The sequence below is a fragment of the Schistocerca piceifrons genome, chromosome 5 (assembly GCF_021461385.2).
Source record: "Schistocerca piceifrons isolate TAMUIC-IGC-003096 chromosome 5, iqSchPice1.1, whole genome shotgun sequence".
In the NCBI taxonomy this organism is placed as follows: Eukaryota; Metazoa; Arthropoda; class Insecta; order Orthoptera; family Acrididae; genus Schistocerca; species Schistocerca piceifrons.
In genome coordinates, this window is record NC_060142.1 from 35,877,028 (window position 1) to 35,904,688 (window position 27,661).

General features: G+C 39.3%; 1 protein-coding gene across 4 annotated transcripts in view; it reads right to left on the reverse strand.

The window, feature by feature from the left end:
- The window catches only part of LOC124797852 (RB1-inducible coiled-coil protein 1), a 338,295-nt gene that overhangs the window by 24,710 nt on the left and 285,924 nt on the right, over nucleotides 1-27,661 (reverse strand). For 3 of the 4 annotated variants that reach the window (XM_047260916.1, XM_047260918.1, XM_047260915.1), the window contains exons 15-20: nucleotides 22,949-23,128; nucleotides 21,063-21,208; nucleotides 18,805-19,011; nucleotides 4,157-4,241; nucleotides 1,129-1,178; nucleotides 582-715 (exon numbers count right to left, since the gene is read on the reverse strand). In XM_047260916.1, the coding sequence (XP_047116872.1) occupies nucleotides 582-715; nucleotides 1,129-1,178; nucleotides 4,157-4,241; nucleotides 18,805-19,011; nucleotides 21,063-21,208; nucleotides 22,949-23,128 (802 nt within the window). The remainder of the gene's footprint in view (nucleotides 1-581; nucleotides 716-1,128; nucleotides 1,179-4,156; nucleotides 4,242-18,804; nucleotides 19,012-21,062; nucleotides 21,209-22,948; nucleotides 23,129-27,661) is intronic. The other variant, XM_047260917.1, reaches the window with a different exon arrangement.

Sequence of the window (27,661 nt, forward strand, 5' to 3'; positions counted from 1 at the left end):
ATTGATGAATTTTGGACGGTTTTTATAGACATTTGCTTTCAGTGCACCCCAGAAGAAAAAGTCTAGTGGTGTTAGGTCAGGCGACTGTGAAATTATGCGATCACCAAAAACATCAGCAAGCAGTGACACTGAAACGTGAGCTGTATGCGCGGTTGCACCATCTCGTTGAAAATAACCATTCAGTATTTCACTTCACACAAGTTCTTCTATGAATGAGTACAGAATATCACTGCAGTATCATTGTGCATTTATTGTTTCGTTGAAAAACCCAGGCAGGTGAACAATCATACGGCAAGTGCGGCTAACAATCATACGGCACGGCGGAGAGACTTTTTGAACACCCCGTATAAGCTACAGAATAATTCTGAACTACACCCATATTACCGTCTTTAAAACAAATGGAGCACCCCCCCCCCCCCCCCTCTACCACACAACTTCTGTTACCGCAAACCCACAACAAAAATTAAAATCTCCAAAGGTTTGCAAACTATAGAGAACACAATAAAACTGACTGGTACAGAAAGAAACTCCAGAATGCCTAAGAAGAAACTCACCACTTTCTCTGAATGTTTGTGACTAACCTGAACTTGGACGCAAGCCAAGTATATCCAAGCAATCTTGATGCAGGAAATACAGAGTAGATGTTTCTTGGAGAATGAGATAATTACGGTGAACTTCATTCCAAACTACCAGCACAGCATCACCAACATTGCATCTGAAATTAAAAGTTTTTTGTGGCAGAATACACAGTCATTTTAACACATAAAACTGTTACACCAATACACACTAAATTAGAGTATCCTTACAAATGTTCAATCTTACATACTGATTTACATACACTATTGAGGGAAAAAAAACTTTACTCATATGAAAAATCAAAGAATGGAAGGTCCATGATGGGATAAAAACAACTGACAGGAAAGACAGACAAGAATATATTTAGTCAAACAACTATAGTAACAAGGGGGAAGCATCAAGTGCTTGTCTTCTTAAATGCAAACTTGCAAAAATACGATACAGTTCCTAGGTGAAAGGTAAAACCAGTAGTGGCTAAAATGTTTGCAGGCCAATAGATTATCAATGGAGACAATTAAATGTGAAATAAAAAGGGTAAAAAACTATACTTACGATACAATACTTATTTTTCCTTGTTGGATTAACGAACTAGCACTGCGAGTCTGAAAGCAAATAAAGGAAAAAATTGAAAAATCTTGTACAAAAACACAAAATAACTGATATTAACCCTTTGACTGCTCGACATGTGTTCTCTGCATTGCGTGGTGAGCAAAGCTTTGTTGTTGAAAAAAAATTCAATAAAGGACTGAATTTCTTTTCGTTATTTGTCATAGTTATTGAAGTGCATCACATTTAAGTAAAGCATTGCACCAAATTCTAGTTTGCAGAGGTACTTTGAACATGACTGATTTTACCTTATACACCACTGTGTATGAAATGTAGATAAGATATCAAAATTTTATTTAAAACTGAGAGCACAACCATATCTCATTTCATTTTTGAGATATTGGTTTCTATACCTGGTGGGTGGTCAAGTGAGTGGGCACAATTCTGTGCCTTCATAAAGGAGTTCAACACATCAAAACGAGGATTTTTGTAAACGATAGCACGCAAAGAGACATATATGTCATACGACGAATACTTGAAACTTTTTTCATAACACAGATACACAGACGTACCTCATCTGCAGTCACAAGAGGGGATGGCAGAACATGATGCGTACATACATCAATAGCAATTAATTAAACCCAAGAGGCTGAATTTAACAGCATCCTCAGCAGCTTGGGAGTTGCAGAGCATGACTACTTAACTTGTTCACAGCAGTCAGAGGGTTAACTGACAAAACATACTCAAGAAGTAAATGAAAGTCATCTGCACAAATTTAAGTACAGCCTCTGTGGTGACAACCTAGTAGACAGATTGCAGTTCTGGATGGCAAGAGCCAGTTTAACATTTACTGAGTCTCAGATTTTGCAACATTGTAACTGAAATAATCAACACCATAAATCCTATCACAGAGACTCAAGATTAATTCTGTACCAGCATTGTTAATGTTGCAAGTTCAATAACAAAATCAAAATGTTATTTTCTATTGACACCACCACCTACGAATGACACAAATAGTAAGTGATAGGAAGCTACGATGAAATGGCTGCAGGAAAATGTGAAAAAGAAATGCTCTCAGAAGGACTATCTCGGCATACATTAAAGTCAAAACAGCTATTGGTGAAATCAAAAGCAAGGGCAGTAACATCGAGTGCAATGGGAATTCGATTATTAAATGTAGGGGAGAGAGTGGATAGGTGGAAAAAGTACAATGAAGGTGTCCATGAGGCAGAGGACTTCTCCGAGACTTGTCTGATGACACAATAGATGAAGAAACAGGAGTCGACAGAGACAATATAGGGGATCCAGTATTATAATCAGAATTTGAAAGAGCTATGGACTACTTAAGATCAAATAAGGCAGAAGGGACTGATAACATACCATTTAAATTTCTAAAATTATTGAGGAAAGTGGCAACAAAACAACTATTCACATTGGTGTGTAGAATGTATGGGTCTGGTAACATACCATCTGACTTTTGGAAAAACATCATCCACACAATTGTGAAGGTAGCAAGATCTGACAAGTGCGAGAATTATCGCACAGTCGTCTTAACAGCTCATGCATCCAAGATGCTGAAAAGGATAATATACAGAAGACTGCAAAAGAGAATTGCGGACTTCCTAGATAATAATCAGTTAAGAGTGGAAGACCAAGAATGAAGAACTTACATTAAAAAGGGTGTAAGACAGCGAAGTAGTCCTTCGCCCCTACTGTTCAACCTATACATCATAGAAACAATGACAAAAATAAAACAAAGGTTCAAGAGCAGAATTAAAATTCAAGGTGCAAGGATATCAATTGTTGAATGGAATGGAACAGAATACAGACTGAAAGTAAATCGAAGAAAAATTAAAGTACTGAGCAGTAGCACAAATGAGAACAACGAGTACCTTAACATCAGAATCAGGGGATAATGAAGTGGACAAAGTTAAGAGATTCTACTACCTAGCCAGCAAAACAGCCCATGATGGATGAAGTAAAGATGGCATAAAAATCAGACTAGCACTGGCAAAAAAGGAATTAGTGGTCAAGAGAAGTCTACTACTACTACTACTACTACTACTACTACTAAACGTAAGTCTTAATTTGGGAAGAAATTTCTGAGAATGTATGTTTTGAGCACAACATTGTATGGCGGTGAAACATGGATGTGGGAAAACTGGAACAGAAAAGAATCAAAGCATTTGAGATGTGGTAGTACAAAAAAAAAAGTCGGAAATTAGGTGGACTGAGAAGGCAAGGAATGAGGGAGTTCTCTGCAAAATCGGCAAGGAAAGGAATATATGGGAAACACTGACAAGAAGAAGGGACAGAATGACAAGACATCTGTTGAGACGTAGGGTACTAGAGAGAACTGCAGGGGGTAAAAACAGTAGAGGAATCCAGAGACTGGAATACATCCAGTAAATAATTCCAACAGAAGGTTGGAACTGCTGCTATGACACAAAAAGGTTGGCACAGGAGTGGGATTTGTGGCAGGCCGCATCAAACCAGTCAGAAGACTGAGGACTGGGGTATCCCTGGGAATTTTATCGGGACAAAAATTTCCGTTCCTTGTACTGACTTCGCCCACATTGAAGGTATGAAACTCGAAATTATAATAAATCATACAGAATATGAATGAAAATGGCTCCTTTGTTTTTGTTTTTGCTTTTCATTGTTTTTACATTTTTCTAATTTTTTATACACAAATTACAATTACAAAACTTCAGAGTATAGATTTTTTTTTCTTTTCTGTGTACTGTGTGCTACAAGTATGAGCTGGTTTTCTGAATTACCACTTTCAGAATACGTTGCAACAGTGCTGCTTCGATCCCATCCTACATTCTCACATGATGATTTCACATACACCTTAAAACACACACACACACACACACACACACACACACACACACCTTAAAACAAACACACACACACACACACACACACACACACACACACACACACACAGTTTCATTATCTATCCTGATATTTGTTTAAACTGTTAGCCTTAGCCTGTTAAGAGTGTAACAACACTAAAATAATAATCTACCAGATTTTCTTGTAGAAACTGCTCTGGAACACCTTTATCAACACGATCTGGACTTGTTGCAGCATCACGGTTCCTTTTAACATCCCTGCAAAACAAATTAATACAATTATTTATCTACAAATAATGAATATTGAAACATGAGAAGGATAATACACTCTATTTGCACCATGTGTGGGCCTCTGCACAATTATGTGCTTATCGACACAACTATATCAGTACATTATTACTTTACTCCTAAAATTCCACCAAGAACTTTCCATCATATTCACTTTTATATTTCATTGAAATATCTGAATAAATTTTAAATGACTAATATTTCAAAGTTTCAGCAATGTTAAAAACCAGTAATTTCGTCTAATCGAAAAGAAATCTTGAAATGAACAAGTGTGTGTGTGTGTGTGTGTGTGTGTGTGAGGGGAGGGGCCTCACAGCACATCAGCCTCCTTGGACTTATTGAAGAATCGCTGGAACATATGAGGCAATGTTTGTAATTCTGTGCTGATAGTCTTACAAAAGCATGCAACTTTTATTATGCCTCACAATAGTAGAATTACCGAAGTGGTAACCATCTCCAACGTGGGCAATCCAAACTGCAAGTAACTTTTCTATTTGGGAACACTGAAACACTGACCACTAAGCCTAGTAAAAACAACTAAGTATTTATAAAATTAGCAATTCATGGAGAATCTGCAACAATCAGGTTATCATGTGAAAAATGATGACCTATGATTAATGCACTTGGAACAAGGTGTTCTGCTGTCAGAATACACACACAGTAGTTATCAAGAACAAGTAACAATGATTTTAAGACAGTACCCCACTCTTATGAAGTTACCAATTACTAATACTGGACTGCTGTGCATATTGATCTGCAAGCAGAATTGGACACAGTGGATGGAGATGACACAGCATACTGATGCCACATGGCATTAGGTTATCAGGCCAGATTCCACATGGACTGCACTGTTTAAGAATTTAGTTTTTTTGCTATGTTAAATTTCCTTACACTCTGCCTAATGGATTACACAGTGTGAAAATATATTACTTGTGAATTAAACCTAAGTAGCACTGAAAGACCTAAGTCGAAACAAGGCCCCAGGAGTAGACAACATTCCATTAGATCTACTGATGGCCTTGGGAGAGCCAGGCCTAATAAAACTCTACCATCTACTGAGCAAGATGTATGAGACAGGCGAAATACCCTCACACTTCAAGAAGAATATAATAATTCCAATCCCAAAGAAAGCAGGAGTAGACAGATGTGAAAATTACCGAACCATCAGTTTAATAAGCCATGGCTGCAAAATACTAACACGAATTCTTTACAGACGAATGGAAAAACTGGTAGAAGCCGACCTCGAGGAAGATCAGTTTGGGTTCCGTAGAAATGTTTGAACACGTGAGGCAATACTGACCCTACGACTTATCTTGGAAAACAGATTAAGGAAAAGCAAACCTATGTTTCTAGCATTTGTAGACTTAGAGAAAGCTTTTGACAATGTTGACTGGAATACTGTCTTTCAAATTTTAAAGGTGGCAGGGGTAAATTACAGGGAGCGAAAGGCTATTTACAATTTTTACAGAAACCAGATGGCAGTTATAAGAGTAGAGGGGCACCAAAGGGAAGCAGTGTTTGAGAAGGGAGTGAGACAGGGTTGTAGCCTCTCCCCGATGTTATTCAATCTGTATATTGAGCAAGCAGTAAAGGAAACAAAAGGAAAATTCGGAGTAGGGATTAAAATCCATGGAGAAGAAATAAAATCTTTGAGGTTCACCAATCACATTGTATTCTGCCAGAGACAGCAAAGGACCTGGAAGAGCAGCTGTATGGAATGGACAGTGTCTTGAAAGGAGGATATAAGATGACTATCAACAAAAGCAAAATGAGGTAAATGGGATGTAGTCGAATTAAGTCCGGTGATGCTGAGGGAATTAGATTAGGAAATGAGACACTTAAAGCAGTAAAGGAGTTTTGCTATTTGGGGAGCAAAATAACTGATGATGGTCGAAGTAGAGAGGATATAAAATGTAGACTGGCAATGGCAAGGAAAGCGTTTCTGAAAGAGAGAAATTTGTTAACATCGAGTATAGATTTAAGTGTCAGGAAGTCGTTTCTGAAAGTATTTGTATGGAGTGTAGCCATGTATGGAAGTGAAACATGGATGATAAATAGTTTAGACAAGAAGAGAATAGAAGCTTTTGAAATGTGGTGCTACACAAGAATGCTGAAGATTAGATGGGTAGATCACATAACTAATGAGGAGGTACTGAATAGAATTGGAGAGAAAATAAATTTGTGGCACAACTTGATCAGAAAAAGGGATCACTTGGTAGGGCATATTCTGAGGCATCAAGGGATCACCAATTTAGTATTGGAGGGCAGCATGGAGGGTAAAAATTGTAGAGGGAGACCAAGAGATGAGTACACTAAACAGATCCAGAAGGATGTAGGTTGCAGTAGGTACTGGGAGATGAAGAACCTTGCACAGGATAGAGTAGCATGGAGAGCTGCATCAAACTAGTCTCTGCACTGAGGACCACAAGAACAACAATGAATTAAACACATGGTGTGATTAATATTATACTCATAACCCTTCTTTCAAAGAAGAATTAGTATAAATCAACACTGAGGATAGGCAATCACTACAGTGAAACTGATTCATTTCAGTACTGATACATGCACATTGCTGTCCTCATAATTTACTGCACAACACCACTTTTATCTATTCAGTAGTTGATTACCGTATCTTCAATTCCTTTTCAACAAACTGCACATTGCAAAGCTACATATGACTCATGTCATGTTGTTTTATTTTTCTTAGCACCATTAGTTGTACAACTATAATTTTTGTATTATCACACCCTTTTCATTTTCCACTGTTTTGAATCTCAAGATGATTTGTGTATCTGACTGAAACCAGTAATCAGAATAGTAGATATAGTGAGTGATCCAGATTTTTTATTTTCATTTGACACCATCACAAAATAAATAATGTGTTTATACCTAATCTTTGTTATTTGCCTACTGAGAGGATGCATTTGTTTATGCAACTGTGTGAGTTGTTTTGGGACCCATCTTGCACAAACTTTATGAAACCCAAGTCTGTTGTGGATTATTCCATACACAGAATTGTGACTAATTTGCAGACGATGTGCCACTTCGTCAATAGTTAATCATCAGTCTAAGAGAATCATTTCACACGAATGCTCATTGGTTTCTTCATTAGTGGAGGTAAATAGTCGTCTGGCTCCTTCATCATGCGTAACACTTGTGCGACCATTTCGGAATTTTTCAATCCATTCATAGATACACTGTTGTGGCAATACACTGTTCCCGTGCTGTACCAAAAGTCTTCGATGAATTTCGGACCCTGATACGCCTTCCGACCACAAAAAACAGATCACTGAATGTTGCTCCTCTTTGGTGCAAATAAGACAGCAGAGCAGCCATGATTAACAGCACAGCAGCGATAACGAAACTAACCTAGCAGCTTTAAAATTGCAAAGACATAACAACAAATACACAAAGCACGTGTCACCAACGTAAAACGACAGTACCTCCAAAATAAACAAAAATATAACTAAATTGAGGATAATAATTGACTTACCCTCGTACTTTTTTTAGAATGCAAGTTTGCTAAGTAAGTGCAATTTTAATATTAATTTAAAAAAAAAAATTTAAAATTATTACTATTTCATTAATAATGTGGCATACATGGAAAATACTGAGTCTTTGTATAAGAAGTGACCAAAATTTTCATTTGAGGGCACTGCTGCAGCATACATGTAACGTAGCATGACTCTGATGTGGGTATATAAGCACCAACATGCAGGCAAGGCACCAGTGTGGCACTTGTGTCTTTCGAACTCATATGCGGTAAATGCGGAGACGTGAACTATGCAAAGGTTATTATCAAATGCGTCCTCACAGGACACCGTGCTGTTATTCTTTTCTTGTCTGCCAAAGGACAAACAATGGTAGACACACATAGGAGAATGAATAATCTGTACAGGGCAGCACGTTGGTCAAAAACGACAATTGTAGAATAGTGTGTCAAGTTCCAAACTGGTTGCGATTCAACTCACGACACCAGCCTCATCCAATACGAACCAACTAAAGTAGGAGACACTCGAGCACCCGTCCTATAGCCCTGATATCCCCCCATGCCATTATCACACCTTTAGTCGCTTTTAGAAAAAAAAATGAAGGAGGACACACTGTTTTACCAAACGGGTATCTTCAACCTGGTAGGTTGGTGGATGTTTCCCTAAATCCTCACAGCAATTTTGCCTTTGTGGCGTACTGGGGCAAGCCTTCGACTGGAAACTTTTTGATTACACCTTATATACAGTTTGTCCCGTATCTGATGTGTGCATGACATGAAGTTGCAAATCACTTGGACCATAATGAAGTTATTTAGTTTCTAGAGACTTGCGCTGAATTAAAATACTCATAGTAACTTGATATTCAAGGCTTATGTGTGGACTGCAAAGTAAGTATATAATACAAAGCAGTGTCTATAATCTAATAATTGTAAGAACAAACCTGATGTAAACATTACACTGTATGTTCTTCCGCCTTCGCTATTACCTCATTGGATTTTATTTCCCAAGCAGCTTCAGCTGTGTGTAATCGGGTTCAATAATAACCTTATGTTTTATGTTGCAGCATTGCTTACCTGCACTATTCAGTGAAGATAACCCAACACACAATGTTTTACTGTCACATTCAAACAGGGAAGTGATGTAAACATTTGCACAAAATCATGTGCAAGCCTATTTGTTTTTGTTCATCTTCCACATGAATGTTAATAATTTATCATTTAATGTTTCCAATTGTCTGTTTTAACACTTCTCATTGACAGGTATTTGAAAATGCTGGAACAGTGAAATCATGTGTGTCAAAGCATTATGTATAACATCAGCTTCGACCTGTTTCAGTAATTCAAGATTAATCCCAGTAGGTTTGACATGTGCTCCCTTTCATATAAGCCAATTTACATCATCTTCCTTCCCTTAAGGTTTTTGTGGCCTTTGGTCCACCTGAACACCACAATATGAAGAAACATTGTCCATGATTATAACAATGATGGGCTGTAGTTTTGGTAGAATATCTCTGAACCATTTTAGGAACACTTCACCATTCCTGTCTTGATGATAATCTACAGTCTCTTTATTCAACAATCAATTCGGCACCTTCCACAAAACCACAGTTGCTTACTGTATGTGTTATAATTGCCCTTTTTCCTTTCCCAATGGATTTTGAAACCCTATGATAGACATCCAACAAAAGCTTGTATCTTTTTCAGTCATTATTTTGTCAGCCCACATTTGTGAAATTAAAAATTTTCCTGGAAAATTAAATGTTCAAAGACATTTCGGGATTGCAGCCAGTCATCATAAACATCACTCCATGGCAAGTCTGCAGTAGCAAAACATTGATCTCCATCGGACATTCACCAGAGTATGACTAAAAATTAATTCTGACCACAGCAACATCTTTTTGGGACTCCATTATAAAAGAATCCACGGAAATACGCATTGCAAAAAATCTAGTAAACTGACAGCGGATACCAGTTGGATAATGCGTGGAATCCCATCATCTCTGAGATTTGCTCCAGACCAAGGTGGTAGAATACTCCGATGACTGCAGCGAGCGTCAATGCAGCATATGAGGGTGCTGCCACCGGGCAGTGTGGTCATGTCACCGTGACCGACACATGCACAGCAATACTATCAGCGTGCTATACAAGGCGGAGCGGAGAACGTCTTTGCCAGTCTTCGATGACTGACCTGAAGATCACTGGCAGGTGTCCATTGAAATAATGTGAAGTGAAGTTTACGACAACTGGCTGCAATCCCAAAATCTCTTCGAAGAGTCCACACTTCTTTTGTCACATGTGCTGCAGTAACCTATGATTCCTGAAGGCAATAAGGCAATAAATCTCCTGTTCTTACATACAAACTGTTGAATCAGCCAGAGACAACACCTCGTCCACAAAGCAATATCCTCTCTATCTGTAATAAAGCTATATCATTTTCTACTGTAGTGTCGCGGAATAGTAAAGAGTTGAAAACGTGGAATATTGTCAAAGTTTCGTTGCCTATGCCGAGAGCCAGAGGCAGTAGGTTAGCCAAGTGGTAAGAGTATTGCACGTGTCAGAATGTGTCGTCACGCAGGGGCAATGGCCCGGTTACACACAACAGGTGAGAGAGAATTGCTCAGCACGCAGGTTTGTGTTAGATGGAGACTTTTGTAGAGTGAAGACAGAGGTATAGCGTCAGCTGTACTGCATTTCATAACTTCACATAAGTCTGCCGTAACAACATGTAACTCTGTCACAAGAACACCTAAGGGACGAGTGGGACAGATGAATCAGCAGTATAAGTGGAACGAATGTGTTCATTACAAACGAGCATGACGTCAGGACGTCACTCGTGCTTCCTTTAAATACGCCAGCTTTGATAGCAACAGGGCACTCGCAGTTAGATGTGTACTGGGACACAGCATAGCGCTCAGCTCGGTGATCGACATGTTAATCTTTATTAAGGAGATTTTGCAGTAAGGGCGGCCCATCCAGCAGCAGATGTGAGGGAAAAGTACCAGCTCTGGTCCTCTCTGCTGCCGCTGTCAATCATCGACCCAGGATTAGCAGACATCGTGGCAGACTTGCTCACCGCCAACGCTGACCACATCAGTGAGCCGTCGTCGAGATCGTGCGGGGCCTAGGCCCTGTGCATCCGCCGTCACAACCGGGTGAGCAGACGACGCTGGGGGACTGCAGACCGTTCCGCCCATCCACTGCAGACGAGCCACCAGGCGGAGCAGGGAAGAAGACGATGTGGGATAGAGCACACTCCGCACTACGAGAACGCTACTCGTGCCGACAGCACCGGGACTCCAACCCAGAGCCTCCTATGCACAGCAGCCGGCCAGCCACATGCAGCCGAAGTAAGGGCATTCCACCGCTACGTCACAGCACGCGCTGCTGCACTAGCAAGACTGGTGCGGCCCGGAGCTGGTGTCATTGCTCCGAGTCAGCGAGGACTCGGGGAAGGTCGTTGATATCACCAAGCTCAGCCAGCCTGTGTTACGCGGGCCACATTGAACTCGGCAGGTATAGAGGTGTCATGAATTAATAATGTTTTGTTGGCGTTTCAGATGTGTCCACGGTCATTTCCTAGCATCCTGACAACAGGAGAGGTCACCGCTCGGCTTCCAGTCCACCATAGGTGACCGGGACCACTGGGGTGCCTACACTACTTTCAAACTGAAAACCAATATCTTTTATCAATTTGTAATATGTTGTCCTTCAAAAGCAGGCAAGTCATCGCCGGTGGCAAAGAGTGAGATATTCGTAACTGTAATCATTTTAAAAATTGTTAAAAGCATCAGCATTGTTGTAATTATTATTATTATTGTCACTGTTGTTACCATTACATTACTATTTATGATTATCCAATTAAAAGTGTTGTTGTTGTTGTCGTCATTGTAATTATTTTTATTGTTGTTGTCATTGTAATTATTATTATTTTACTGTTTACAGTTATCTGTTATTGCATTACATCATGGCCTAGTATTACATGAAATAACGTCGCGTGCCTTCCATTAAAATACACGGCGGAACCTTGTAAACATTAGGCCTCCTGAGCGATACAGGATACTTGAAAAATACATGTTATTCTATCTACAAAAATACTGATGATATTAAAAGTTCAGGAACTCAAAGTTTTTAGGTCAATTCTGCAATGATCCTTGTAAGAAACTTCAATCATGGAGTTGTAGGAGGATTTTACTGTTTCATGGACTTGGGCAATCATTTTCCAATGAACAGCAAAGCAAGACACTGAGAATATCTAGTTTGCGAGTGTGTATTAGGAATATAAGTTTTGATTCTCTTAAACAGAGAAAATGATATTTCTGCCAAAGCACTGGTTGTGGGAATGGTTAAAATTAATATCATTAGTTTAAATGATTCACGGACTGCTTCACTGAGACCACAGGAAGCGAAATGTTTACTTTGTCTACCAACTGGATGGTTATGGAATTAGTTTGAAGAAAGCAAGACAGTTCCATCCTTAGTCCAGGGAATAACAACATGTCCACTGTAGGGTGTCTCCAAGGAATGAAATGCAGATTCATGAATATTTTCGGTATTTGGGCTATATTTTTCATAACTCATATGTGAAAGTAACTCGAAACTATCCAAGTCAGTATACCTGTCAGTTAATTAACACAGAACAGTATCAACAATATCACAAAACAAAGGACTGTATGATGTTTCTCAGTCAGCCATTGCTTCTTTCTTATATGCTCACAATCACTTTCATCTGGCACAGTTTCAGACCAAACTTCAAATTTACTACGAAGTTCCTGTAACTCCAGTCTTACACTGGCCAACTTCCTTCAAACAACAGTCAACATCAAAGGGTTTAGCTTCATCTACATCTACGTCCATACTTTGCAAGCCACCTGACGGTGTGTGGCGGAGGGTACCTTGAGTACCTCTATTGGTTCTCCCTTCTATTCCAGTCTTGTATTGTTCGTGGAAAGAAAGACTGTCAGTATGCCTCTGTGAGGGCTCTAATCTCTGATTTTATCCTCATGGTCTCTTCGTGAGATATACGTAGGAGGGAGCAATATATTGCTTGACTCCTCGGTGAAGGTATGTTCTCGAAACTTCAACAAAAGCCCATACTGAGTTACTGAGCGTCTCTCTTGCAGAGTCTTCCACTGGAGTTTATCTATCATCTCCGTAATGCTTTCGCGATTACAAAATGATCTTGTAATGAAGCATGCTGCTTTCCATTGGATCTTCTCTCTCTCTTCTACCACCCCTATCTGGTTCAATTCCCAGACCGGTCAGCAATACTCAAGCAGTGGGCGAACAAGTGTACTGTAACCAACTTCCTTTGTTTTCGGATTGCATTTCCTTAGGATTCTTCCAATGAATCTCAGTCTGGTATCTGCTTTGCCGACGATTAATTTTATATGGTCATTCCATTTTAGATCACTCCTAATGCCTACTCTCAGATAATTTATGGAATTAACTGCTTCCAGTTGCTGACCTGCTATATTGTAGCTAAATCTCTGCCCAAACTCTTTGCCTTTACAAATGTCTGCTTGTGTCTGTGTACGTGCAGATGGATATGTCTGTGTGTGCGCGAGTGTATACCTGTCCTTTTTTCCCCCTAAGGTAAGTCTTTCCGCTCCCGGGATTGGAATGACTCCTTACCCTCTCCCTTAAAACCCACGTCCTTTCGTCTTTCCCTCTCCTCCTGTCTTTCCTGATGAAGCAACCGTTGGTTGCGAAAGCTTGAATTTTGTGTGTGTGTTTGTGTGTCTATCAACATGCCAGCGCTTTCGTTTGGTAAGTTTTGGGAAACATTCCATGTGGGAAAAATATATCTAAAAACAAAGATGATGTGACTTACCAAATGAAAGCGCTGGCAGGTCGATAGACACACAAACAAATACAAACATACACACAAAATTCAAACTTTCGCAACCAACGGTTGCTTCATCAGGAAAGACGGAAGGAGAGGGAAAGACGAAAGGACGTGGGTTTTAAGGGAGAGGGTAAGGAGTCATTCCAATCCCAGGGGCGGAAAGACTTACCTTAGGGGGAAAAAAGGACAGGTATACACTCGCACACACACACACACACACACATATCCATCCACACATACACAGACACAAGCAGACATTTGTAAAGGCAAAGAGTTTGGGCAGAGATGTCAGTCGAGGTGGAAGTACAGAGGCAAAGATGTTGTTGAAAGACAGGTGAGGTATGAGCGACGGCAACTTGAAATCAGCGGAGGTTGAGGCCTGGCAGATAACGAGAAGAGAGGATATACTGAAGGGCAAGTTCCCATCTCCGGAGTTCTGACAGGTTGGTGTTAGTGGGAAGTATCCAGATAACCCGGACAGTGTAACACTGTGCCAAGATGTGCTGGCCGTGCACCAAGGCATGTTTAGCCACAGGGTGATCCTCATTACCAACAAACACTGTCTGCCTGTGTCCATTCATGCGAGTGGACAGTTTGTTGCTGGTCATTCCCACATAGAAAGCTTCACAGTGTAGGCATGTCAGTTGGTAAATCACGTGGGTGCTTTCACACGTGGCTCTGCCTTTGATCGTGTACACCTTCCGGGTTACAGGACTGGAGTAGGTGGTGGTGGGAGGGTGCATGGGACAGGTTTTACACCGGGGGCGGTTACAAGGGTAGAGGTTACGAAGATTAGGTGGATGGCGGAAAGACACTCTTGGTGGAGTGGGGAGGATTTCTTGGAGGATGGATCTCATTTCAGGGCAGGAATTGAGGAAGTCGTATCCCTGCTGGAGAGCCACATTCAGAGTCTGATCCAGTCCCGGAAAGTATCCTGTCACAAGTGGGGCACTTTTGTGGTTCTTCTATGGGAGGTTCTGGGTTTGAGGGGATGAGGAAGTGGCTCTGGTTATTTGCTTTTGTACCAGGTCGGGAGGGTAGTTGCGGGATGCGAAAGCTGTTTTCAGGTTGTTGGTGTAATGGTTCTCGGATTCTGGACTGGAACAGATTCGTTTGCCACGGAAAGCAATTTCTTAAATGTCAGGTAAAAGCCTTTGGCATGTACTCCTGTTTCGCCGTGCCATGAACTAGGGTCGTCTTCATAGACTTGAACAGCTCTTCAAGTTCAGTCTTGTGGTTCATCACTAGCTCAATTAATCTGCTGTTCTATAACCATGTGGTGTTGAATGCTGAAGGAAAATGTCATTTGATCAATTAATGCAAAGCATTAGAGAAAAAAATGGGCAAAACCATAAATTGAAAAAATATTTTGCACTCCCTTATATGTTCAACTGGCTGTTTCAGAATTACATTTGGTTTATGAGCACAGCAATGTATGAAAAGATCTGAGGGGTATTTTCATCTCAAAAGATTTTGTACCTCATTATGTTGCCCAGCCACAATGGCACAGCCATTGTGTGTCGGAGCTACCGGTTCTCTACCACAATCAAATTCACTTATGCAGCCAAATACATGCTCTGCTAAGGTAGCAGCACTTTGGTTATCACTGATGTCAACATTATCACTGATGTCAACAAAGTCCAAAAATCTCTCACACGCTTCACCCGTGGATATTCCATATTGAAAACAGTTCAGACTTGGGACTGGCTTGAAACATTTACCATTTCGTCCATAATAACTGTAACAAATGTCATTTGTTTTAGTTTTTTCGAAAGTTCTGTACGAATGGCTTCAGCAATGGACTCAACGAGGTCCTTCTGAACGTAACTTGAGATGCCTTGAGAAGCAATTGAATCCGCAAGTGATATGACAAACCTTCATTTTTTGTGCCAGTGAGTTAAACAGTTCAACATAATTGCCCCGATTATCCTTGTCCTCTGTTTCATTGTGTCCTCTGAAAGGTGGTTCTTGTGCAGCTAGGAAACACTTGACATCAACTAAACAGCTCACAATGAGTCTATTTTCCTTCATTTGTTCATTATGCTTCTGAACATATAATATCAAGGTACTATTCACACAAAAATCTACCCTTGTACTGCCAAATTTAATGAACATCCATACAGGTGTAATTTGGTCCTAGGAATTTTCGCGCCGTAAGTTGCAAAAATTGTTCATGTCACTCGTGCCACTTTTCATCCACAACATATTGGAAACAAACAAAACACATGGCCAACAGTACAATTTTTGTGTCTCTTTACAGCCACGTAACCATTTGCAAGAGGACTACCAAGGTTCTTGAAAACGTCTGATGTAAACTTTAAATACTGTAATATATAAATGCGGAACATTTGATGTAGGCAGTCCCTCTTTGATCTTGTCACTTTTTGCCTCAAAACTAAGTCCTCTGAATGGGTGTATCCACAGACATTCCAGCACAGACTTGCAATCTGATGTGTTTGTTTCTTTTGGCGAATCCACTGCTTCGTCCATACAGCATCCGAAAGCCAACATCACACTTATGCAGAAACTAATTTAAAACCATTAAAGAAATATTTCTTCACTAAAACTATAATGAATGAATACCAACATTTTCTAAAACATTAAAACTCACAAATCGGGAAAATTGTGAGGAGCTGGCGAGATACTTTTCCGGACTCCTCAATTGCCCTGAACCTTCCTCAAGATTCCCTCAAGAAACTGCTATCTACACAAATCCAGAATCCCCACCACCTACACTAGAGGAGATCCAAAGACATATTCATAGACTGAAAAACAACAAGGCATCCGGAGAAGATAATATCACTGCAGAACTACTTAAAAATCTTGGACCAAATTCCCTCAAAGAACTCACTCAAATCATCACAGACATTTGGCAGACAGAAAAACTACCAGAAGATTGGAAATGCGCCCTAATTCATCCACTGCATAAAAAGGGAGACATGGCAGATATAAACAACTATCGAGGAATCTCCCTTCTCCAAGTCACTTATAAAATCCTCTCAGCTTGTCTTCTTCAATGAACACAAGAACAACTCGAACACAGTATTGGTGAATACCAAGCTGGCTTTCGCCCTCACCGATCCTGTGCAGAACAAATTTTCAATTTGAAGACAACACTAAAATACAAAGCAGTCAGAAACAGTCCGATCATTTGTTCCTTTGTTGATTTCGCAAAGGCTTATGATTCAATCGATAGGCAATCTCTCTTTATTATCCTTGAGGAGCTAGGACTCGATCCGAAAACCCTAAACCTTATCAAAGAAACGCTCAAAAACACAACTTCTAAGATAAAATTCCTGGGTGAAATATCAGAGCCCTTCCTGATCAAAACCGGCGTCAGGCAAGGTGACGGCTTGTCTCCACTCCTCTTCAACCTTGTCTTAGACAAAGTCATCCGAGAATGGGAAAAAGAACTGAAGAATCAAAATTACTGGAAGCCTATACAACTAGGAAGATCTAAAGATTGTATTAAAATTTCATGCTTGGCATTTGCAGATGACGTGGCCATTCTAGCAGAAAACGAGACCACAGCAATTAAACAGATAGACATTCTCAAAGAATGCGCCGAAAAAGTTGGGCTACAAATTTCCTTCCAAAAAACCAAATTCATCTGCTCAAAATTTGAAACTCAAAAACTGACTACAAAATATGGACAAATTGAGAGAGTTCCATTCTTTAAATACTTAGGCGAGGTCCTAGAACCCACAGGGGGAGAGAAAACTGCACAAAAAGTTCGACTGCAAAAACTGAAAAGAGCATACTGGAAAACCCACAACATCTACAATAAAAAGTGTCTCTCCATTCACTCAAAAATATGACACTACAATACAGTAATCAAGCCCGAAGCACTATATGCCAGCGAAACACTCACACTCCATAGAAAAGGCGACCTGGAAGGCATCCTGAAAGAGGAACGCAAAATTATCAGAAAGATTCTTGGCCCAAAAAGAATGGAAGATGGATACAGGTTACAGTCTCGGAAAACTACAGAAAAATTATCTAACCTCGCCGCAGACATTCGGAAAAGAAGACTAAAATTTTACGGTCATATCCACAGACTCCCAACACCCAGACTCTCCCACAAAATTTTAATATACATTGAAAAATTGAAAACCATACCCTGGACACAAGAAACCAAAACAGATCTAGCAAATGCACAAATAAATTCTTCAGAAGTTATAAACAGAAATGTATACAGGCAAAAAATCAATAGTTGGAAAGTACAACCCGAGAATGAAGTTTGCAAGAGACAGGGGACCAAATGGACAGAGGAAAGAAAGAGAATTCATGGGGAAAGAATGAGAGAAGTTTGGAGAATTAAAAAATTGAATCGGAAAAGCTTTGCGTGATCCGTATGGGTCCAATCGCACATAATAATAATAATAATAAAACTCTAAAATATGTAGCCTGATTTATATCTGAACTTTCAGCACTAGTGTCTTAGGAAGAGCTAGAGAATCGTAGGTATTGCACAACTATCAACTGCCTTACAACTGCCAGCTCTTCTCTTTCACTAGCAAAAGTGAGAGTGGGAATAGGCCTCACAATGGGATGCATCTGCAGCGCTAATCACTATTGTTAGGATGCATGTAGCTGACCAGCCCCCATGGCCTTCCAAACTGGTGCCTGTCACATTGACAGCTGCTAATGTTTTAAGTGCACCCAGGTTAACAGTGCATTTTTATACACATGAAGTATGCACTGAAATTGTTGAAAAAATATATGCCAAGAATAGTTAAATGTAAAAAAAAAAGTGTTTATCTGTAACTGTAATCAGCGATAACGGCAGTTACTAGCACGCCTCGCCCCAGGTCATCACCATTATTTACCGGTTCGCACTTAGTGAATTCAACTTTGGTTCAAAAGGAGCGAAACTGATAATTATGTAGTTTACATATGGAAATGAAATAAATAACAGGCCAAAGAAATTCACTTAAGAATCAAATAAAGATTATTTTCCTTGAAATTGCCTCCTAAGCTATAGATGTGTTCTTGAATAGAATTAGTTAATTACTTGCATGTAGAGAATTTATAATAAATGTGTGCCACTGTAGCGCAAGTAAAAGGTTCCCTGCCTAGAAACTTTGTGTGAAGGTGATCCATAGAACAATTATTAATTTTCATCTGATGGATTGTCACAGCATATATTAAAATGCATCTCACAATCTCTCTTTGCATACCTCTGTCAGAGTACTTACTGCATAACTGCAACAGATGTGCTCATGTCTGGGGCTGGTGGCTTCGACTCATTGATAAGATCTGAGAGAGCTGTTTCAGATAATGTTCTGCTCTTCCGGGCACGTTCTTTTGCTAGTTCCCTTTGCAGCAACACCTTTTCTGTTTCTAGTTGTTCCAGTTTATCCAACAGAGGTTTCGTAGCAGAATCAGTTTTTGATTCCAGACTTCTGGGGAGAAAAACTGTGTGTTAGCAACATTTTTAATAAGTTTCAAAGAAGTCTTTTTATAGAAAGCTATAATACACAATTAATCAGTATAACCAAGAAGGGTAAGGTAATAAATTTACTGCTAAGAAAAGTGATACAGTCAATTTCTGTATTGTGAAAAAATAATGAAACTGGATTCCACCATATAATTAATGATTAAATATTTGTAAGAACATGAAATACATCTTACATTCTACAAATCTACACTTTGTGTCTAATTAAAACACAAATCACTTCCTGTATAATTAAAACATGAATCAACAAACAATCTACCTTTACTCTATGCTGTGAACACCCTTTAATGATTTCATTAAATCACAATTTATGACTGTATTTGTGATACATGTGAAAATTCTGGGACCAATGATAAGAAATCAATTATGTTTACAATAAAAAGAGACACTTTGTGTATATTGCATACAGCATAAATTTTCATTCTGCTTTCATTTACCCAAGTTATTCACACTGCGGTATTCAGTACCTTAAAATCCCTTTTTCAGTTATCCATACAGTTATTCTGATTCATAAAAATCTGTACACATCAATTAATTCAAAATGACCAAGATTCCACTCAAAATGACAGTCAGCAGAGCAGTATAGATCTGTTAAGAAGAGACATCCTTAGAGAATTTTTAAGAGAAAAGGGGGGGGGGGGGGAATAGAAGAAGAAGAAAAATCTGTGAATGAGATTATTTTGGTTTGAATGATATACGAGGATTTTGGTTAATCAGTGTAACTATGTGAAACTCTGAAGATGGGAGTATATAATCTCAAAATTGATAAGGTAATGTCAATATCTTGAAAAACAGATGGATGAAATTTATCCAGCATAAAACTAACAAAAATACAGCTGAAAGCCCCCATCAAATCAATCTGCAAAGAGAAGTTTACAAAATGTATGTGTATAAGTTTTTGATGGTGAGTCTGAGTCTTTGATACTTGTCTTTCAGGCACAATCCCTCACAATTTTAGCCATCAAACTACATCACAGATTTACGGCAATCTCCTGTGTGCCATTACTTATCTCTTCCATTCCCAAATGCTCATTTTGCAGTTCTGATGGAGGTGGACTGTTTTAGCTGCTGTGACTATCAGTGACCAAACATTTCAGCTTGAAGTGATTATAAAACTTCCATACTTTGTGGAACTTGCTTGTTGATTTACAGAGTTTCTGGACCTTACACTACTTTTTCTGTTGCTCTCTTTAATACTAAAGTACCAGGTTATTTGCAAACAACATGTACTTAAAGCACTGCTGGGTGTCTAGCACTGGGCTATGCCCGAGAGATTCATAGTACTGCAAACTGTCAGATTAGCTTATACAGCTCACAGTATTCACTATACTGTTCAAGCGTTCCAATACAGCAACTGAATAGAATGTCTATATTTAACAACACTAAGATTCCATTCTGGCAGCACTCGTTCTGGAAGACTATCTTTCTACTCCCTCTACACAGTTTAAGAGTTAAGTGTTTCTCAACGGTGCTGAAAGAAGAGTTTGCAGTCTCCAGTCACTTTTACTTTTAAGGTCAATATTGTTCTCACTGACTGGAAACTGCAGTCCACCTATGTGGAATACCTTGTACCCCAGACTGCCTAATACAATGGACGACAGTGCAATAGATGATCTAGAAACAGTATGCCAAACAGTATTTTGCTTCAACAATCACTGATCTTCTTGGCATGTTGTTCACTTCTAAGGTGGTTCACCAACATTCCTACCTATCCACAAAAACATTCTAAACATTGGCCTAATGGGGATCACAGAAGCATGCACAGAGCTTACAGTAGAAATGATGACTACGAGCAATGAGCATTTCTACAGCCTGACATCAGTTGGGGTGAGAAGGAAATAGTAATTAATGCAATGACATTATGCTGTTCACCTTAAGTTATAGTGCACAAACTGGTTAAGTTAATAAGGTACATAATTTTTCAGTAATACAGTTAATGAAGAATAAAATGTGGATAAACAATAGCTTATTATTGATAAAATGTGCATTTGTTTCCACCTGGCATCTGTGTCTTCTGTAAGCCGCCGAACTGTCTCTTGAAGCCTCTGGCACTCTGCCACTAAAGATGCTTCCCTTGTTCTGAATTCATCAACCATTTGGTCTTTTTCCTGGACAACTTGTCTTACCACCTCATTGAAAGTTATCTGGAACAGTTAGCATTGATGTATTAATTCATACTTCATAGCTACTTAGTAATTTGTAAACTCATTTGTAATTTGTAAATTCATTCTTATCCACTACCATTGTTAATTGAGGATTTCATTTCACTACCAGTTACAGTCACATGATCATCTTCGGGTAGCCTGCTTTACAACAGAAAAAATAATAAAATTTTGAAAGTACTATACTGTCAAGGAGCAAGTTGGATTTCGAGGTGGATACAGCACAATGGGCCATTACAGAACCAAGAAACTACATATTATATGACGGTACCATCTTATACATTAGAGGTAATGCTAGTTGATGCGTATAAGAACTGTGAAGCTATGCAGAAAGGAAAGGTGACAGAAGATGGTGTTTCAACTGAACAATTAAGTCTGTAGGATTTTTTAAGAAACTTGCAAAATTTATTTACAGAATATCTTTGGGGGGGGGGAAAGAAAAATCGGCTGAAACTGGCACAACGCGGACATTATTGTCCTTCACAAGAAAAGATGCATCTAAAAAAAAAAACTATTGACCTTACATTAGTATTCTCTACATAATTCAGGAGATATTCACCAGCATCACAAACTTTACAGAAAAAAAACCATTAGGTTTTAATCAGGCAAAGGAAAAAGATGGCTTTAGAAGTGGATAGAGCACGCTGGACCATTAGAAAGTTCAGACAGAAATTACAAAAATGAGCAATTAGTGTGGATTACTATTTTGCAGTGGTTAATATATTTTGAAGAAGTTTTGACTCAAGTCACTACCTAATCTGTACAAAGCACTGATTTCAAATGTTACTGAATTACCCTTCAGCTTAGTAACACGTGCAATAAACACCTTGTTTCTCAGAGCCCACAGTTTAGATTCCATTAGACACAATCAGGATAATTGGAAATTCAGTAATGAAGTAAGAGGCAAGAAAGGAGAGTCTATCATCGGAACTATTTTCAGCACTGGTAGGGGAATTTTTCAGATTCTTAAACTACATAAATGAAGAAGGAAAATGTGTTAATTGAATGTTCTCCAATTTGCAGATGACATTGCACTGTTTTCCTCTAGAACAGAGGAACTTCGACATCAAATGGAAGTTCAGACTTAGGTGTAACAACTGAAGTAGCGTACTTATCACAAAGGAAACCGTACAAATTGACAATTAAGTCATAGACTCAGTTGGCGAGTTTTGTATTTATAGTACTGGAAGACGAGAAAATGCAGAGAGAACAGAAGAGTGAAAACGATTAGAGTGCTTTCTGAAAAAAATTAAGCAATTTTAAAACAAGGCTTTTAATGGGTCTGAAACTGCTAGTGTACAATAAGTGCATATCCCCGTTCTGACAGATAGCAATGAGACACAGACTTCAAATTTGAAAATTGCTCAAAAACTGAAGAGTACTCTGCAACAAATGGAGAAATGTATGTTGGAAATCACTAGGGACGTAAGTTGATTAGTTGAGCATGGAACAAACTGGAATGAAAAAGAAATAGTGGAGGATGGGACACAGCCAACTGAATGGGCAGTAGGCAAACCAAGAAAGATCTTTGTGGTATTCCTGAGAAAACCACGTAAAACATACAGGGACAGCTTGGATTAGCTGAAGTTTGCAAACAACAGGAGGTCTTTACGATGCTAGTTATCTAAACGTTATGTGGACCATAATGGCAACCTCTCGATGTGACACAGAACATGAAAGGATGGTTATGGGAGGAACGTAAGAGTCTGGATCAATTGTTACCTGCTTCTTTGCCTCCTCATCTCTACGTGCCTTCTTGAGTTCCTCTTGTAGTTTTAGGTCCCATTGCTTTCTTTCAGTTTCTACAGCTGTTTTTACTGCACTTTCTTTCTCCACTAACAACTTCTCTCGCAGCTGATTCATCTGTTGCTCATGGTATGCCAGTTCTACGAGATCGGCACGCTGAAATAATTAAAAAGAAAATACAGGACTTTAATAGACGACAAGAAGTAAATGTTTATGCTAATCTTTCTATTTACAGCAATGTTGTATTTTAAGTGACAAAAACAATTAAAGAAAGTGGAATGCCTCTTAGTAAGATGAAGAAAACATATCACATGTTGTTCAAGAATTACTGGAGATCAAGTGCAAGTATCTCCCTGGTGGCTGATTGTCACGATACTTGGAAAATGCATTCAATCACTTCTGTGTACCATCAGACATAGGTAAGACAGGTAGAAGGCTTCGGTTCATCGTCAGGATACTTGGGAAATGCAGTCAATCACTTCTGCGTACCATCTTAGAATCCCGTGTGTGTGGGACCATTAAACAAATAGCACTGAGGATATTGAATTTATACATAGAAGGGCAGCATGAATAGTCATAGGTTTGTTTGACTCATAGGAGAATGTCACAAAAATGTTGGAAAACTAACTGGAAAACTCTTGAAGTCTGGCGTAAGTTTTCCCATTAAAAGCTACTTACAAAATTTCAAGAACCTGTAATAAGTTAAGAATCTACAGTTCTCTTTTATCCTCCTACACATCACTCCTGTAGCACAGTGAAGTCAAAATTAGACTAACTGTAGGACACGCAGATGCTTTTGAGCAATCACTCTTCTCACACTCCAAACAATTGGAAAAAGAAGAAACCCTAAAATGCTGTTCCATGCTAAGTATCCTTAGCTATGCACTTCATAGTAATTTTCAAAGTATGTAAATGGATGTGGGTCTGAACTAAGCTTCTGGATTTCTACACCTGTCTGTAACCTCCATTTTAACTAACAAACACCAAGGAACTTTACAAATGGCGTATCATTTAGTGCAAAACCATTAACAACTATTGCTGGTTACAAAAGATCCTTTTTGTTTGCTTACAACTGCGTAACGAAAGTTTGAGAATTAGGACAGAAGACGTGCCGTAAACAAATTGTATAGCAAATTAACTGCTGTAATTTAAGCTGTGTCACAGTTTGGACTTTTGATCGGAAAGCATGTGCCACCAAGAAAAATATAATTCTTGAACACGTCTTTTCAAGTCATTCATGTCGGTTAGAAAGGGAGGGAACCCAGAACTTAAATTTGTGGGACTTCATGTTTCATAACACTCCACTCTAACTTAAATTTTATTCCTATGCTGCTGTTTGTCGGAGTGGCCCTTTGATTTGTGTTTCACAGGAAGGATAACTATTACCAAACAGAAGGTTTGTCATCAGCGTTGTAATATTTTGATTTACTAAAATGAATTTTGTGGCCCACAATGTTTAACAAAACTTTGCTTGTGGGGTCAGATATAACTTCCCCCATACAAAATCCTTTACAAAAGGTGTACCTTGAGACAGTTGGTAAGTTCTGTTTCGAAGAAAATAATCCAGTACTCCACTGCATGCTGCTCTCTCCAAAATTTTTGAAACTGCTATAAGGATGATAATGGTTCAGTTATTACAGGGCATGCTGAAAAGTAATGCTCTTCTCTTGACATCAGTTGCGTGTGCAATCTGCCTGCGCATACCTCCACAGCCGTTATTCACCTCTCTCATTTATGGCCCGTGGTGCACCACAGTTGCCTCGACACTGTCTTCAGATAGCACCACTCTGACATGAAAGGTATACTTTAACGATGGCAGCATGCAAACAGTTTACAAACTTGGCCACTTCGTAAATGCTTCCACCCCTGACCTGGAAGCCAATGACCAAATTCTTTTGGACATCAGATAAATTGCACTGTCTCCGCATTACAAGAACAACTGCAATGTTTTCCACATCCCCCAAACAAGTTTTATATACCATCCACTACTAATGTTGCCATCTGTGAGTTGTTATTGCACCTTGACAACAAATACAGGCAGTGGTCACATTAATGTGACAGGACTGTATAAAATGTTGCCCATTACCATCTAAATTGTAGGAAGAAAAAAATAAAGAAATAAAAAATGGAAGGGGAAAAAATGGAAGGGAAAAAAATGGAAGGGGAAAAAATGGAAGGGGGAAAAAATGGAAGGGGGAAAAAATGGAAGGGGAAAAAAATGGAAGGAAGATTGTCTCCACTTGAAACTTGGCCAAAACTTTACCAATACAGTCCGTGATGTTATGAATAAATGGAAGAAAAACTTTTCTAGCCGACTGTTGTTGTTGTTGTGTATTTTCGGACACTTTTCTTCTAGGGTGGAGTGCTCGATCTATTTCCTTGTCAGTGTACCCATTTCTCTTGAAAGCTGTTCACAAATGGCTTAATTCATCTTGCAAGTAAATAGGCTCACAGATGTTGTTAGCTCTGTCCACTAAAGTTTTTATGACTCCTCTCTTCTGCCTAGGATGATGATTCAAATTCTTATGTAGGTAACGATCGGTATGTGTGTCTTTCCTATATACCTTGTGCCCTAAAGTCCCATGTGCCCTAAAGTCCCACCTGCCCATTTAATAACCAATACATCCAAAAAATTTAGTTGTCCATTACTCTCTTTCTCCATGGTGAATTGTATCCTTGGATTGAAACTGTTTATGTGCACCAAAAAATCACTCAGTTCCTCTTCAGCATGATTCCATATCACAAAGGTGTCATCCACATATCGATACCATTTCAAAGGGCTTTTTTTGGCTGACTGCAGCACCTGTTGTTCAAAAAATTCCATAAATAAATTAGCAATAGCAGGGCTTAGAGGGCTACCCATGGCCACCCCATCAATTTGTTCATAGAACTCGTTGTTATATTGAAAATAAGTCGAGGATAGACAACGTCGAAACAAAGCTATTATATCAGTAGGAAACATATCAACTATGTAAGAAAGAGCTTCGTCAACAGGGACCATGGTGAACAGGGCTACTACATCGAAACTGACAAGGATGTCACTTGGACTAACTTGATCTCCCTCAGTTTTTCGATAAAATGCATGGAATTTTTAATATGAGTGTCAGTTTTACCTATATACGGTTGCAACAAAGAAGCAAGATATCTGATATTTCTTTGGCGAAGTTTCAAGTGGAGACAATCTTTCGACCTACCAAGAAAATTAGTGAAACTTTAAGATCGGTGAAAGACGCACGACACCCTTTAGCTACCCCAGGTGTGTATAAAATTCCGTGTAGCTGTGGCATGGTTAACATTGAAACAACTAAAAGTAGTGTTAATACCCGCCTAATGGAACACACAAGGAACTGTAGATTGGGACAGATTGAGAAATCAGCTGTAGCGGAACACGTTTTCAAAGATGGTGATCACGAAATAAAATTTAGTGAGACAAACGTGATAGCTAGGACCTCACATCATTATACTCGCATGTGTAGAGAAGCTATAGATATCTACAAGCATGGAAATAATTTTAATAGGAAAGAAGAAGGATTAAAACTAGACAAGATATGGCGTTCGATTTTGTACCAACGAAGTGACAATCGATTACCTGTAATCGAGAGAGATGGCACTAGCCAGAGATAGTTTTAAAGTCGAAAGCACGTGACGAGTGGTTGCGCCACCTAAGCACTCTGTGTAAGTGGGTCCACCAGTGCCTAGCAGCCAGTCGCCGACTCACCTCAGAAGATGTTGTCCACAGCCGGCAACGAAACGTCAGGAAGGAGAAGTAGTTTTATATATGTACCACGGCAATTCAGCCCGGAAGTTTTAATTAATGAAGACGCCGGCCGTGAAAGCTTACATGCTATGATTACGCAAGACTGTTGATTAAACTATATCCTGCTCAAATAGTCAGTTCATCCTTCATGAAATCATCTTCCAATTAATAGCACACTGTAAAGTACCGTGTACCTTTATTTGAAGTCCATATAATCTCATACTTAGAATGTACGAGTAGCTTTCCATAAGTACCAGAACACTTTTTTTTTCTCAGCCGATGTCAGTTGAAAAACACACATGGAATTTGTTGTGAGACATTGTGGAATATACCCACTTCAGCCCCTATAGTTTTCAGAAGTTGTGATAGGTGGCAGTGCTACACATAGCCTTCAACCTGGCATCTGTTATGGAGGTGTGTTGCAAGCAGAGAGCTGTCATTGACACTCTTTAGCAGAAAACCGGAGCATTTCAGATATTTGTAAGTGCTTGCAGAATATCTGCAGAGACCTGGCAGTGAACAAAAACTCTGAGTCATTGGGCAAGGCGTCTTATCATCGCAACAAATTCGCAGAAACCTGTCCAATCTCCCACTTGAGGTCTAGTCACGCAGCTGTGACCCCTGCAATGTTGGAACGTGCGGACACACTCATTAGAGGTGACTGACACATCAGATTCAAATACCTCACTGCACAACTGCAGCCACACAAGTCTGCACACCCAACAGAAGCTACAATAATAATAATAAAAAAACATTGGACTTTCTTTCTCATCCACCCTACAACCCAGATTTCACACCTTCAGACTTCCATCTGCTTGGCCTAATGGAGGGCGCACTCTGCGGGAGCAGTACGTAGATGGTGGAGTGGTTAGTGATGCAGCAAGACATTGGCTACAACATCAACCAGTAGAGTGATACCATGCGAGCATACT